The sequence below is a fragment of the Phyllostomus discolor genome, chromosome 6, assembly GCF_004126475.2.
Source record: "Phyllostomus discolor isolate MPI-MPIP mPhyDis1 chromosome 6, mPhyDis1.pri.v3, whole genome shotgun sequence".
Taxonomy (NCBI): Eukaryota; Metazoa; Chordata; class Mammalia; order Chiroptera; family Phyllostomidae; genus Phyllostomus; species Phyllostomus discolor.
The window spans coordinates 106,609,243-106,625,594 of NC_040908.2; the positions used below are offsets into that span (position 1 = coordinate 106,609,243).

At 34.3% G+C, this 16,352-nt stretch overlaps 1 protein-coding gene across 1 annotated transcript; it reads right to left on the reverse strand.

Annotated features, from left to right (window-relative positions):
* Nucleotides 1-10,771: 10,771 nt before the first annotated feature.
* On the reverse strand, nucleotides 10,772-11,562 carry LOC114498829 (ribonuclease P protein subunit p20-like). The gene has a single exon (XM_028514866.2). It carries the CDS (start codon nucleotides 11,420-11,422, stop codon nucleotides 10,997-10,999), a length of 426 nt encoding a protein of 141 aa, XP_028370667.1. The 5' UTR covers nucleotides 11,423-11,562; the 3' UTR covers nucleotides 10,772-10,996.
* Between the last annotated feature and the right edge of the window lie 4,790 nt (nucleotides 11,563-16,352).

A 16,352-nucleotide genomic window follows, 5' to 3' on the forward strand; every position in this document is an offset into this window, starting at 1 on the left:
CACAGGTGGGGGATGACCTTGGCCTGCACCATCTGGGAAACCTCAGGTCCAGTGTACCCTGTGGATAACTAAAGAACACATTGGAGCCCACCCACCATCCTGCTTCTGTGTAGCTGATCCTCCACAGAAGGCAAAGGCTGGTGGTGAGCAGCTATAGCCAGTCTTTGCAGTTGACTGGTAAATCCAGTCTGGGTAAATCTGGGTAAATCCCTCCCATTGATCTATCAACAGTAACCAAGGCTCAACTACAGGAGGGGGTGTACTCAGCCCACACAAAGGGTGCATCTCAAATACCCAGCTTGAATGATTACGCTGTGCCACCCGGACCCTACAGGACACCTACTACATTCGTCCACACTACCAAGACACAGAGTCAAAGAGCTCTGCCTAATACATAGAAATAAACACAGGGAGGCTGCCAAAACACAGACAGAGAAACATGGCCCAAATGAAAAAAAAAAAAAAAAAACAACAACAAACAGATCAAAACTTCAGAAAAAGAGCTGAACGAAATGGAGATAAGCAATCAGATGCAGAGTTCAAAACACTGGTTATAAGAATCTCAGAAACATAAAATAAACCCAGTCAGAAACAAAGGTACATTAATTGAAATAAAGAACAATTTACAGAGAAAATGAACATAGGACAATTTACATAGAATGGATGAAGCTAAGAATCAAATAAATGATTTGGAACATAAGCAAAAAGCAACCAATCAAAACAAGAAGAAAAATGAATCCAACAAAATGAGGATAGTATAAATAGCCTCTGGGACAAATTTAAGAAGTCTAACATTCACCTCATGGGGTTCCAGAAGGAGAAGAGAAAGAGCAAGAAATTGGAAATCTACTTGAACAAAGAGTAAAAGAAAACTTCACTAATTTGGTGAAGGCAATAGACATGCAAGTCCAAGAAGCTCAGAGAGTTCCAGTTATGATGGATGCAAAGAGGACCACTCCAAATCATACCATTATTAAATGGCCAAAGATTAAAGAGAAAGAGAGACTCTTAAAAGCAAGAGAAATGAAGTTAATTACCAGAAGGTTGACAGAGAGGAACAGGGATGGGGAGAATGGGTGAAGAGATGAGAGGATTAAGAAGTACACATAGGTAGTTACAGAATACCCATGGGGATGTACAGTACAGTATAGGAAATGGAGTAGCCAAATAACTTATATGCATGACCCATAGACATGAACAATGGTGTGGGGACTGCCTGAGGGAGTAGGGGGTGCTGGGTGGAGGGGAGCAAAGAGGGAAAAATCAGGACAACTGTAATACCACAATCAATAAAATATAATTATAAGTAAGTAAGTAAGTAAATAAATAAATAAATAAATGCAATGTCTTTACCATTCCAACTGAAGGGAAGTCATAAACAGGGGCAGTCATTTTGAAGGAGCCCCCCCCCAAAAAATAAAGTTGAAGGTGTTTAGGTGGTAGAAGCTTTTCCTAAATATATTTTTAAAAATATGACCATTATAAATGACCAAATAATTTCCCCCTTTATACAACTTTTAAAAATGACTGTGTTACTCTATTGATTGGATTGGTATGGGGTACAAGATGGTCAAATACAACCTGTAGAGTCAGTTGACTCAAAGCTTGTCCATGATCGACCAACCTGAAGGGCATTACTTCCCTTCTGTAGAAACCAATATTGAACAAGGATGAAAGGCTCTGGCTACTGAGTCAGAGTGCCTAGTTTGAATGGCAATTCAAACTAGTTTTTTTAGCTGTGGTATCTTGGCAAGTTACTTAAATTCTCTGTCATTTAGTTACTTCTGTAAAAGAGTGAAAAAAATCATACCTACCTTATAAGGTTATTTGTATGAAAAATGATTTAATACATGTAAAGATCCTACAAGTATAGGACCTGGAAAATAGTAAGCTTATTTTTAAGAGAGAGAGAGTGGGGGAAGGGAGGAAGAGAAATATCTGTGTGAGAGAGAAACATCGATCAGATGCGTCTCCTAAAAACCCCCACCAGGGACTAAATCTACACCAGGAATTAAACCAGCAACCTTTTCCTTTGTGGGATGACACTCAACCAAGTGAGCCACAGTGGTTAGGGCAATAGTAAGCTTTTGATAAATGTTAGCTACAGATACTATAATTTACTGTTAATGACTTGTTTCTTAAACTAGTTCAAAACTGCTCAAGGATAGGGACTAAACATTAATTTTATTTTCACTTCCAATGCTAGCATGCAATAGGTATTCAGGGAATACCTGTTAATAATAATACAAAAATGGCTTATGCTACGTCTTAAAACACTATAATACTAACTAAAATGCACATCCAGTGACAATGATTCCATATGAGTCCTTCAGAATAAATTAATTATACCAAAGCAAATACCTGTAAATTACATATACTCATTTTTTCAGAAGTCTATAGATATTTTAGGCAAATGTTCTTTTCACAAAAGACTGTGCTCTCAGCTTTTAAATAGAAAGATGCAAGATCAACATTTCCTAAATGAAGTTTTGTATACATGTAAACAGGGGTTATTGTCTACAAGATTTTTTAAACTTTATGCTTTAATATAAGTATATTCTAAGTCATCTGAAGATCATGTTAAACCTAAGAACAGCTTTCCAAATTCAGTACACAGTTTGGGTTTATGATAAGAGTATAACAAGAAAGAGCTTTTAATTGTCAGAGTTTAAGAAAATAACCACTTACCTATAACTGATGAGTTTTGCCAATAATGGCCAAATATTGTAACAGTGTATTGAATTAACAAGGCATTAAGACTCATTTAACAGGAAAAAGTTATGGAGAATTGAGTCGTCACATAGTCATTTCAAACTAAGTAGTCTTTCCTTTTGAAGAGTCAGTACCATTTTCAACCTGAGGAGAGTTATCTATATTGAATAAAAAATTCATTTACTACATCAAATTAATTTTGTTAATGTTATTTTCCTTAATCCATAGTTTTGCTTATATAAATATATAAGAGGTATAAATGAAATAAAATTATACTTACTATACTTAATTATACCATAGTAAAAAGTAATTTACAAGAGTGCTTTTCTTTTAAAAATGGTTTTATACATTACTCAAGTGAGAAATATTAATTAAGATGAAAATAAGGACATTAGCATGTTAATCACTGTAGTATAAGGAAGAATTTAAGAGTATTTTACAAATATCCAATACTTTCTGGACAATTAGATTTTTACCTCAATCATTACTCTTTTCTGTAGAGGAGGAATTGGCAAACCATAGCCTATAGGCCAAATCCAATCTACTGTGTATTTTTATAAACAAAGTTTAATTAGAATACAGCCACACAAATTTGTTTATCGTATGCATTGTTTATGGCTGCTTTTTCCTGACAACAGAGCTGACTAGTTGCAACAGAAACTACAAAGCCAAAAACATTTACTATTTGAACCTTTAAGCAAAATATTTACTGACCTCTCCTGAAGGATTTTCTCTTTATTCTTCTTGGTATTAAATATATCTTAAAATACCTTTACATAGATCAGTGGAACAAAATGAAGAATAAATAAATACACCTATATGAGTTAGTCCAACAGATTTTTATTAATATAAAAGTGAAAAAATGATTCAGTGGAAATAGCCTTTGCACAAAAAGACCTTAAACTAGACCTCATATGTTATATAAAATTTAAAAATTAATTCAAAATGAATCATAAACTTAAATGTAAATTATAAAGCTATAAAATTTTAGGTAAAAAAATCTTCAGGATCTAAGACTAGAGGAGGAATTCTTTTACTTGAAGCCAAAGCACAATCCACAAAAGAAAAACTGGTAAATTAAACCTCATCAAATTAAAAACTTTTCTACAGAGGACTTTTTTTAAGGGAATTAAGAGACATCTGGAGAAAATATATGAAAACCACACAAAGGACTAGTATCTAGAATACATAAAGAATCAAAATAAGTAATTGGATTATATTTAAAAACACTCAAAATTCAACTGTAAAGAATAGCACAATTAGAAAATAGGCAAAAGAGGAATAGACCTTTTATCAAAGGGGATGCATAAATGAAAAATGAATTTTTCCATCTATATACATCCAGTGTCCTCTGATACTCTTTGTACATGATAGCCCATGAAAAGATGTTCAACATGATTTGCTGTTAGAGAAATGAAAATTAAAATCACAATGAAATATTACTATACACATATCAGAAGGGCTAAAATTAAAAATAATTACGATACCTGTAATAGCATAATCAATAAAATATATATACATTTTTTAAAGATTTTATTTATTTTTTAGAGAGGGAAGGGAGGGAGAAAGAGAGAGAGAGAGAGAGAAACATCAATGTGCAGTTGCTGGGGGTCATGGCCTGCAACCCAGGCATGTACCCTGACTGGGAATCGAACCTGGGACACTTTGGTTCACAGCCCGTGCTCAATCCACTGAGCTACGCCAGCCAGGTCAATAAAATATATTTTTAAATAAATAAATTAATTAAAATAATTTCAATATCAAATGAGGTATTACTGGCAAGTATGCAGAGAAACTGGATCAATTATAAATTGCTGGTGGAAATATAAAATAGTACAGCCACTGTGGAACATTTTGGAAGTTTCTCATAAAACTAAACATGCAACTACTATATGACTCAGCAGTTACACACTTGAACATTTATTCCAGAGAAATGAATGCTTATGTTCATGCAAAAACACATAACAAAGGTTTATGACAGCTTTGTTTGTCATGGCTAAACATTGGAAACAACCCATGTGTCCTTCAGTGGTGAAAGGTGAAACAAACTGGGGCGCATACACCATGAAATACAACTCTGCAGTAAAAAAGAATGAAGTAATTATATATGAAATAACTTGGATAAGTCTCCAGAGAATTATGCTGAGTGAAAAGACAATTCCAAAAGGCTTTATACTATAAAATTCCACTCATATAACATCTAGAAATGACAAAAGAATGGAGATGGAAACCAAATTAGTGGTCATGAGGGACTAAGGAAGGGGGTGGACCTGGAGGGCTTGGTTTTAAAGGGTACAATAGGTAACTTTATAGTAGTGAAAGTGTTTTGTATCTTGACTGTGATAGTGGTTACATAAAGCAATGAGACATGTGACAAAATTGCATACAATTAAATGCACACATACACAAATGAGTACATGTAAACTAGGGACATCTGAATAATATACATAAATTATAGTCAACTTCCTCATCATGGTATTTGTATGATAGCTTTACAAGATGTCACCATGGGGAGAAACCAGGTAAAGGCTACATGGGATCTCCCAGTGTTATTTTTTTAAGGCTGCATGTGACTCTTCAATAATTCCAAAATAAAAATTTAATTACATTTTTAAAACCTTCTCCATAGACTAAAAGTATCTTTAAAATATTGTTCCCATTCCCTTTTATTGAGCAACTGTTCTCTGAAATTTTAATGTATAATTTATTCAATAAATATACATTAAGTAACCACAGAAGTATATACTGACTTTGTACTAGGCACTATATTACAGCTCTGTTGTATGAAGTCTATAATTCACAAATACTATAGAATAAGCTTATTTTTAAATGCTTGGACAGAGCTTCAAACATGAGCTCTAGACTCAGAATCTCTGGCTTTGAACTACATCTTTTCAACTTAGCAGCTGTGATAATTTAGGCAAGTTAATAAGCCCTTGTCCATCTTGTTTTCCTAATCTGAAAAATTGGGATAGGCAAGCACCCATCTCAGTTTCTGTAAGGATTACTTATTTACTTTTTAAAAAATATTTTATTTATTTATTTTTAGATGAGGGGAAAGGAGGGAGAAAAAGAGAAAGAGAAGCATAAATGTGTAGTTGCCTCTTGTGTGCCCCCCACTGGAGACCTGGCCTGCAACCCAGACATGATCCTGACTGGTAATCGAACCAGTGACCTTTGGGTTCACAGGCTGGCAATCAATTCACTGAGCCATATGAGCCAGAGCTCTGTGAGGATTGGAAGGGAGTAGGCACTGAATTGTTTTGTTGTCATATGTAGTAATGAATGTAAAAGAAGAGAAAGATCCCATGTTCTCTGCTATTATTAAAAATATTAAAAATTAAGAAACCATATCTACATAACACAACTGAAGCATAACCATGCACATATTTAGACATTATTTAGTTGGCTTTTGCTGTTTTCAGAGATTCCTAGACTTATATATTTTTAAATAAGCATACAATACTATAAATATTATGTACCTGGAGTTGTAGTTCACATTATCTTTCAACATATTCACTTACTTTCAATGATGAAAAATGAACAGAAATATCATGAAACAGATATTCAAAAGCTTAAGCAATGAAATATTGTTTATATGAGATCTTAAAAATGATATTGCTACCAGTAAAAGATGTGTTTTCGTAAAAGAGAGTGAGAGAGAACAATTATGTACTTCTTTAACACATTCAAAACAGAAACATGTGGATTTCTTTTTATTTTATTATGAATAAATACTTCTTGAATTGGTCCCATTAAAGCTTGATGCCCCTTAAGTGCTTAGCATATGTTTTCTGTTTTCCCTCCAATTTATTTTTTTCCTTTTTATTACATTAGCCCCCTTTCTTTTCCTCTTTTCTGCTTCTAGAATTATTTGCCCAGAGAAGTAATATGTGTGAATAAAAATATGCGATGGATCTTGACAACACTTCATAACCTTCTTTATTTTCAAACTCTTTGAAAATCATCGCTCCTATTATTTTATAGGTTAGTAAAATGTGACTATATTTTATTAAAAGAATCATGTTACCTGCATTGGTCACATTATTTTTTAATTTGTATTTTCCAATGGCAAGTACTATGTGAAAGTTGCTATTTTACTTGTCATAACAAGTAGATATGGGAAAGGCCTATTAGGTTCTTAATCGACTCAACCACTGTATAAAATTACTCCCAGGGGTATATTTTTTAATCCTGTTTCCAGGCTGGTTTTGAATAACTGAAGTGCTCACACTTCCCATGGGAGGATATTTCACAGCATTATTTTAGTATGAGAACATTTTCCCTGAAACTATATTTCTTTAAAATTTTGGTTATTATATTACAATACTGTCTTATTTCTCATTAGTCCTCTTGACACATTCTGCTTTGATTATTATAGAATCCTGATTAAATTATCTCATGATAGCCCTGGCTGGCATAGCTCAGTGGATGGAGCGCGGGCTGGGAACCAAAGTGTCCCAGGTTCGATTCCCAGCCAGGGTACATTCCTGGGTTGCAGGCCATAACCCCCAGCAACGGCACATTGATGTTTCTCTCTCTCTCTCTATCTCCCTTCCCTCTCTAAAAATAAATAAAAAATAAATAAATAAAATCTTTAAAAAAAAAATTATCTCATGATGAATTAATAAGTACAGGATACAGCACAAATAACACCAGTTTTTTATTACAATATCTTTTGTTACAAAATCATAAGCATGTAATTCTGTAACAACAACATCACACTCAAGCACACCATATTATGTTTTAGGTTAAATGTTCAAATTAAAAATATAAATTATTACACCTATATTATTACCTTACTGGCCACACTCAAGCAGGCCTTACTTCTGCCAGACTTTGTATTTTATTATAGCATTTCCTACAAAATAATTTTTTTTTATTTCAATCATTGTTCAAGTACAATTTTCTCCCCCCTACTCCCGTTCCAAAATAATTTTTATTAACTTAGCTATTCAAAGAAATGGAGAGAATCTTAAGCATATATTATTCAGAAACACAAAATATTGACCAAACATGTGTTTTAATGTCTAATTAAGTGGTGTCTACTAAGCTCACTCCTTTTGCAGACTTATGAAAAGGAAGGTACATTATAAATATACTAAAAAATGAATTAGAAATAGTGCTAAGATACAGATTGATTGACAAACTAAGGAAAAATTGGCTTATCCATACAAGAAATCAGCCCTGGATATTAGCTTAATCTTAAACTATTTGAAGGCAATCACTCTATATATAGATTTTTAGAATAGTCAACAAATAAACATAAGTTTCCAGTCTTTAAAACTTTAATGAGTATGATGGTAGAAATACTACCAGGCAAGTAAATTTGCACATATATAAAATTCCTAGGATAACACTGACATATAAAATTTGATGCAAGCACATTTGATCTGATAGAAATAATGGCCACCAAAGAAAATTCCCAATACCTTGTTAAAATAACAACATTTTATTTAGGCAAGAAAACAATGGATCAAATCTTGTTAAAACCTTTATAATAAAAAAATATTAATGCAAATAATTTCAGTAAATTCAACATTAAAATGGCAAAATCATGAATGGTTAACAGTGTAGAGAAAATAGATCAACAGATTAAACTGATGTAATCACAGCTATTCTTCCAAATATATTCACATAAAAATAATCAATTTTATAATAGTTCTGATGAAAAGATTTTATATGCATGAGCAAAAGGCAAAATGATCTGAGAATCAAAATTTGAAGTTAAATACCTGTTAGCTAAAAACTGAACAAAATATTCTATATGTATATTTTTAAAGCATAATAAAGACCTCTGATGCTTAAAAACAAAATTAGTTATTTTGATAGCATTCAGGATACAGCCAGTTATTCACTATTAATTTAATAAACATTTGCTAAGGGACTTCTAATTGTCAAAATTGTGCTTAGTAGTAAGAACCAAATTGCTGTCAATATAAATATCTGTAAAATTTATAACTGTCAATCTGTCAAACTTGTAATTGTGTAACATAATAAAGTTTTTTAAAATAAAAACCATGACATACTTTTACACGAATGCTCCTAAAACAACTTTACTAATACTTTTGCAAGTCTTTGGTTTACAACACTTTTTTATAGAAACTTTCTCAATTGATACTCCTAACAACCTACTTCAAGGTTAGAAAGCATGTGACATGCCCAAGATTATACCTTTGGACACAATGTCAGGTCTACTTAGTCCAAATCCTGGTTTTTTTCATTACTTGCTTTTAGTTATTATGTTAATATACAACTGCTTTTATTCTCCTTCTTAGTTTTATTATTCTTATATATTGATAAAAAGTCACATGTTATATAAATAATTTAACACAATTTTAGAATTACCTTTGGGAAACAGCAGAAACAAAAAAAATAAACATTTCTTACTAACAAATCAAATCTAATATACATTTTACATTTGATATAAGATTAAAATTTGTGCTTTCAAAAGCAGTGCAATGAAATAAATTTTAGAAGAACTTAATATATTTTCTAAAACTACTGAGACAGGTTAAAACAAAGAAACCCCTCCACTATGCCTAAGATTCTCTGCTGTTGTCAGACCATGAAAGGACTGGAAGGTTCTCCTTTATACCACCATCACACTTAACACTCATTCTATTTCCCTCTAGCATTCTAACTGGTTCTATTCTGGAGATGACATCCACTGGGTAACCTATAAATTTTAGGTAATGAGAAGTGCACTTGAACTAGATTATGTGGTGAGAAGGGCTCCAGGTAGGAGGTGTAATTTGTTCTGGACCTTGAAGAATGTATAAGCTTTAAACAAGAAGAGGTTGGAGAAAAGGGAATGCAGTGAACAAAGCAGAGTGGAATCATGGTACACACTGGGGCAAGAAGTAGTTCAATTTGTATAATATGAAGTGAATTAACAAAGGGCTGACACCATCTTGTGAAGATCCTTGAATACAAACTCTCTGCGGCTATACCCTAACACTTCACTATACTTAGCGCTCATTTTCACATGGTTTCCTCTAACCTGAGAAGAAAAAATAAAAAACAAAAAGCAACATTCTCTCCATGTATAAACAAATGCTTCACCTAGTTCTTGACCACACCTGGCCATTTCTAGGATCTTGTTCTATTATTTATTCTTTTCTAACATTTTAGATCTCTTTGTCTACTGGGGTTTTTTTTCCTCACAAATTATATTCATGCTGTAATATTTTCTACTTTATTTAAATCAATTAATCAATAAAAACTGCTCCTGTGTTCAGACTTTCTATGGAGCTACCATCCTTTTTCTTTTTTTTTTTTTTTTTTTACCTAGTACATGTGTGTATATATAAACACAAGATAACTGAAAAAGTGGCATCAAAACTGTCCCTTAAGTTTTACTCCTTTACATGCTTTTTAAGTCTATGATCCAGTAAAATGATTTTAAGACTCACAAATGGATCACCACCCGCTTTGGTAAACATTGCTTTAGATGACTCTTGTTTGATAAACATAAGATCAGATCTTTTTAAAAATACCCAAACAAAAAGTATTTATTATCTGTGTGCCCAGTAGTTCAGGAAGAAGGCTTTCCTTTCCCACTAGAGCAGCCCAGCCAGAAGGGTTTCAAGGGCTCTGGATCATAGCTGCTTGGCACAATTTGGGCCGACAGGACCAGGAAGCAAAGGAAGCCATATGTCAGTTCCTACCACAGAGCTTGATGCATTATTAAACCCTCACCTTTCCTGTGCCTGAGAATCTCTACCAGAGCCTGATGCTCCTGAGCATAAAACTATCTCAGCTGCATTCAGCAGGCGAGAGTGTATACCTTACCCATTCAGCCTGCCTCTGAGATAATGAAAAATTTTAAAGCAAACATTGGGTTGCCAGGCTTATTTTGCAATGTGCTAAAGTTTATGATACATGGTCTATTTTACAATCTATACTCTGGGAAGGCACTCAGGTTCCCCTCCTGCACCTAAACACTCATCAAGTTTCCTACTCTCCTTTTCGGGTACACATAGACTTTACACAGGGGAGAGGCTATGGCAGTGGGGTACGTGGGCACTAACACAATTCAGTCTTTTTTATTGCCTAGGACAATGGCTGGTTACAGACCACAAACATTCAGGTAGGCCCATTGCTTGGGCCCAACAAGAGACACTCTCCCCCTGTCAATTCAGAGTCCTTTGGGCTATGAATCAGCAAGCTTTTCCTTATATGGCTCTAGTAGGAGGTCCATGGCAGTACTCAGTACAAGGAGAGTCATACCTGAGCCTAGCTGAGGGTAGGTAGATGGAGGAGGTGAGCCAGACTCATTTTATTACTCGAGTGTAACCCTGAAGACTGGGGTGTGGGTGGCCGAGTTGTTTCTGATGTGGGTCAGTGGCTCTTGTGTACTAGTCTCTGGTTCCAGCTCATCAACAAGCTTCACTGTGGAGGTATGGGCAGCCACCTGCGAGGACCCGAAGCTGCCCACCTGAAGCTGTGGGGCAATGCAGATTGCATGGTTGATGGCCAGGCCCAAGCCATGAATGTGGCTCCCAATGCATGCATTCTGACCCCATGATCCCCTGTCCAGCAGCTTCTGGCAGCGGGCCAGTTGGCCCTTAAAGTCAGTCTTCATGTTAACATAAATGTCATTGGGCCTCTGGGGCAGGTGGTGGGGCAACCACTTCTGAAGGGTGTACTCCACTGGATCCAGCTCAGCCTCAATGGTCCCACAGTGCTGTTTCCTGCTATGCTGCATGCCCTCCACATTGTTTGTGGTCTCTTTCAACACAAAAGGACTTCCTGGAGGAAGCTGATTGATCAGAAGCCAGCGATGCCACCACAGCAGCCTCCATCTAGATGGTCGAGCATCATATCCAGGGGCAGCCAGGGAGTACCTCGGGGGCACCTGCCCTAAACCCCTGACTGAAGCCTACCCTGCATCCCAAGATGAGTCAGGCACCCAGGTCACGTGCCAGGGGTGGGGGCATTGGGGACAGCAGACATTCAGGCGGCTCCAGTGGGGCACAAAGGGAGCAGGAGAGGTCATGTGGGTCGAGCCAGCAGGAGTTGGCAGGAGCAGCCAATCCTGTCTTTTCAAAAGAATCCTCTCACAGGAAAAGTTGCTACCACTGATCCTCTGCTTCTTATCCCTCTTTATCCCCTAGCAGTCTGGCTAAAGCTGCTTGAGCCGATTTCACCACCCAGGATGCTAATCGCCAAATCCAGTTGATTGTTCTTCTCATTTAATCACTCTGCAGAATTTAAAACCAAATTATTGTTTCATTCCTAAAAGTCATTCAAATCTCACCATATGTGGCTATTCTTCTGATTCTTATATAGCTTCCTGGCTTTTCCTTTTTAGTCTCATTCACCCACCTCTCTACTTCCCACTTCCTATCAAGTGCATTGCATTTACAAAAACAGGATGTGTAAGAAGACCCCATTTATGCTCTATTTCTACATACAGATAGATATATAGAGCATAAACATGTAAGTTGTGCTTATGTGTGAGATAAGTCTGAAAATATGTATACCAAAATGTTAGCAGGCAATGAAGATATTCTGAGTGAATTTTGCATTAATCACTTCTATAGTTTTTAAATATTTTGGCAATTATGTATAAAAATTGAAGTAAATAACAAATTCACAAATTATATCTATATGCTCTTCCAATATACTTTCATGTTGGTAATTGTCAAACTTCTCTCTCAAGTCCAGATATTTTTCCTGAATCTCAGACCCAGAAGCCCAGAGTCAAACTCACCTGTCATCCCCAGTCCTCAAATCAGACATTTTCTAGTTATTTGTTGTAGCTTTATCTTTACATGTTTGTAAATCCCAAAATGCAAAGTTTCATGTATTTAGTTTTCATTCCTAATGCCTATCACAGTGTCTTGTAAATAGAATATAGTTACTGAATTGGTTGAGTGAATATAATAATTTTTAAATTATGTATGGTTTAGGGAATTATTGAAGTTTTAAAGCAGATTTGTAGTGTATGATTAATCTGAAATGTGCAAAATGCAATGGTAATGTAGAGTTTGAAAGAGAGGAGGCAAGTATAAACAGCCATAGAAATTCTAGGCACCAATGATAAAATCTTTCTGATGAAATGGTACTACCAAGGAAATGTGTGTGTGTGTGTGTGTGTGTGTGTGTGTGTGTGTGTGTATTCTCTACATTCCCTATACATTATGGCTTTTAAAGATGTACTACATCATTTGGTATAATTGACTGAGGGTGTCCAGTGATTCTAAAATAAATCTTTGCTACCACCTTGTGGCAAAAAAAAAAAAACATTCACATTGTATAACAATGTTTAAGCTTTGCAAGACTGAGTACATAATTATCCATAGTTAAATTTTTTGCTTTTTAAAAAGAAATATATTTCAACTTAACCTTTAAACATTTAAAAGTATTATTCTGCTGCTTTCATGCAAACTTCCTTTTCAATTTATATGGACTATGCTTTCTGGAGTTTAATATTGTTTTGTTTGTTGCAATATAAATATCTCTAAATTAATCTCTATACTTAATTTTTTGGTTTGATTTTTCTCCAAATTATGCAAAGAAAACTTCAGTGATAATTTAATTGTGAATTTTCCATCTTTTAGCTATTTTCCTATTGAGTACATATAAACTCATTAATTTATTATATTCAACAAATATTTCCTGAATATCTACCTAATGTCAGTCATTGTTCTAAAATTTCAGAATATAATAGTGAATAAAGAAACAAACTACCTGCTTTCAAGGATCTCACATTTTAGTTAGACATATAAAGTAAATTTCTATGTCTTGATAGTCTTTAAAAATATTCTTTGTTAGCCACAATTTAAAAACTGTGAAAGTTCCTTGTTTGGAAGGAAGGATGATGTAAATGAGATTTCCTTTTAGAAAAAATATAGTCTAGAGTCCTGGCTGGTGTGACTCAAGTTGGTTGAAGTGTGTGTCATCCTGTAAACTGGAGAGTCACAGGTTTGACTCCCAGTCAGGGCACATCCCTGGGTTGCAGGTCTAGTCCCAGTTGGGGAACGTGTGAGACAACCATTAGTTCTTTTTCTCTCATTGATGTTTCTCTCCCACTCTCACTCCCTCCCTCCTTTCCCCTCTTTCTAAAATCAATAAGCATGTCTTCAGGTTAGGATAAAAAAAAAGAAAAACAGAGAAAAATGTAGTCTAGAATAATCCAAAATTAGAAACATGCATATAAAATTTTATAGAAACTGGAATGCTTAGTGATTATTTCTGTATTTATGAGATTTTTAAAGTGGGTTACAAATAAATGAGTCAGCAACACACTTTAAAATTTTTGTTAATTTCTTCAAATCTACAAAACATTTCATTTACCACTCATATGTACAATATAAACAGCCGAACTAAGCTCTTTACTCCTCCCACTTTCAGGTTTGGTAAGCATCTGAATGGCTGACTGGACTCTATCAGTCATTTTATACAATGGCACCAGAGAAGCCTGGGACTGGAGAGAGGAAGGTATGTCATGCAGATGAGATAAGATATTTTCAGTTCATCCACAATGACTAGAATAAGATGGTGGCCCGAGAGAATATGAGGCGGGGAAAAAATGTGTATGATTCTTACCTCCTGTTTTGTGATGCTGTTAGAACTAATAAGGACACCATGTTAGAATGAAAATTTTTTAGAGTAAAAGTAAATATGAATTTATTGTAAGAAAATGTACTTTACAGGTGGAAATGGGAGGGAGAAGGGGAGGGCTCGGTGGGTGGGTTTGGATGGGAGTAAAAGATAGAAAATTGTATTGCAACAACAATTAAAATAAAATTTAAAAAAATGCACTTTACAATTTTGATGTGAGAATTTAATAAATTTCTTGCATTAAGACTGCTGCCAATACTGGAAATTCAAATATGAGTAACATTACCAAAGCTGAACTCTTCAAATAACAGTGTGTGTGTGCTAAAGAGTATAAACATAAATGTATGAGTTTTAATATATAAAATTATCATCTCTAATCCTCCTTCTCTGTTTATGATTTATTTTCTGCCTGTCTTTGTAGGGATAAATTCTGATGTATTCTTGTTTGTAACCTTTCTTTTAAAATTCCAATTCACTAAGGACTTCAAAAGCTGGAGAGTTGTAAGCAATCTAAATTTATGAACTATTTTGGTTAAAGATGTTCAGCTTATTTTGAAAAAAAGTAACCAAATATTGGGAGAATATATCACAATATATGCAGTATTTTTTGTAGGATATTTATATTGATTTACAGAGTAATGAAATAAGTTCAGGACACTTCTAAAAGTTTGATGAATGCAAGAAACCTAAAAGAAAACATGTACTCCCATAATAAGATTTTACTTTTTTTTTCATAATTTTGTTTTTCATTCAGCATAGGCTCCCCTCCACCAAATTCATTTTAGTTATTTTTTAATACTTTTTTTACTTGTATATTTTTATAGAGAGGGGAAAGGAGGGAGAAAGAGAGGGAGAGAAACATCAACATGCAAGAGATACATAGATTGGTTGCATCTCATCTACTGGTTACCTCATTTATGTCCCCAACCTGGGACCTGGCCTGCAACTCATGTATGCCCCTTGACTGGAAATTGAACCCACAACATTTTGGTTTACAGGCCAGCACTCTGTCCACTGAGCCACACCAGCCAAGATGGTTTATTGTTGTAAAAAATGTTTTCAAATTCCCACGGAGTTCTGTTTTAATTAGTACACCATCACAGCTTCAGTAAACACAATTATACATGTACTGCCACTAGTCCCAAGTACATCTTTACTTCCTAAGTTCCTTAATTTGGTAAGAAAATCATATCATCTGAGATAATTCCGTGGGTTAAAAATTCAGTTATGTTCTCATTATTAATCAACCAGTAAAAAATTTTACTCTTAAAAAAAAAAGAAAATCATATCATGGCATTGTGCTACAAGAAAGCTGGTGTTCGCATTGTTACAATAAAAACAAATAATTTTAATTTTAATGTAGAACTTTTTAATTAAATTTACAATAGCATTTAATATAATATCAGATGTCTAATCTTTATAAAAACAACACAGAAATAGGTATAATGAAGTAGTATTTTTAAAAATATTTAGAAAGCAAGTATGAACAAGAATTTTATATCCATTCAAGTCCTCCTTCAAGTTTCAGGTTAATAGAAAAAGCTATTTTAAACACATAAGAACTCAGAGTATATTGTTTTCACAATCAGTATTCTAGTAGAATTCCTGACAATTCTACTGGAAGACAAACTTCAGCTGTAAGACTGTAAAAATGAGGAAACTTCAGCCACAAGACTAGTGGTAAGCAATTAATATATCTTTAATATACTTTTGTAAGTAAATATATCTATTTGATGAATATTCATTTATATATTATATAATGCATATAATAAATATATTTAATAAATAATCAAGTTAGTCATCAAGGTAGACTAGTATGTAAATGCTACATTCTCTGACAAAGAAAAATAAATAAATAAAGTGAGAGAAGGAAAGGAGAAAAGAATATTAATTTCATGGACTGCTTATAGCAGTGATTTTTTTTCTTTTTTTTAATTATATATTTACTTCTAGAGAAAAGGGAAGAACGGGAGAGAAACATCAATGTGTGGTTGCTTCTTGCACACCCCACCTGGGGACCTGGCCCATAACCCAGGCATGTGCCCTGACTGGGAGTTCAACCTGTGACC

Bases quoted from the DNA above. Each gene is read 5' to 3' on its own strand.
- LOC114498829 (XM_028514866.2), bottom strand. From the start codon at position 11,422: ATGCAGCATAGCAGGAAACAGCACTGTGGGACCATTGAGGCTGAGCTG.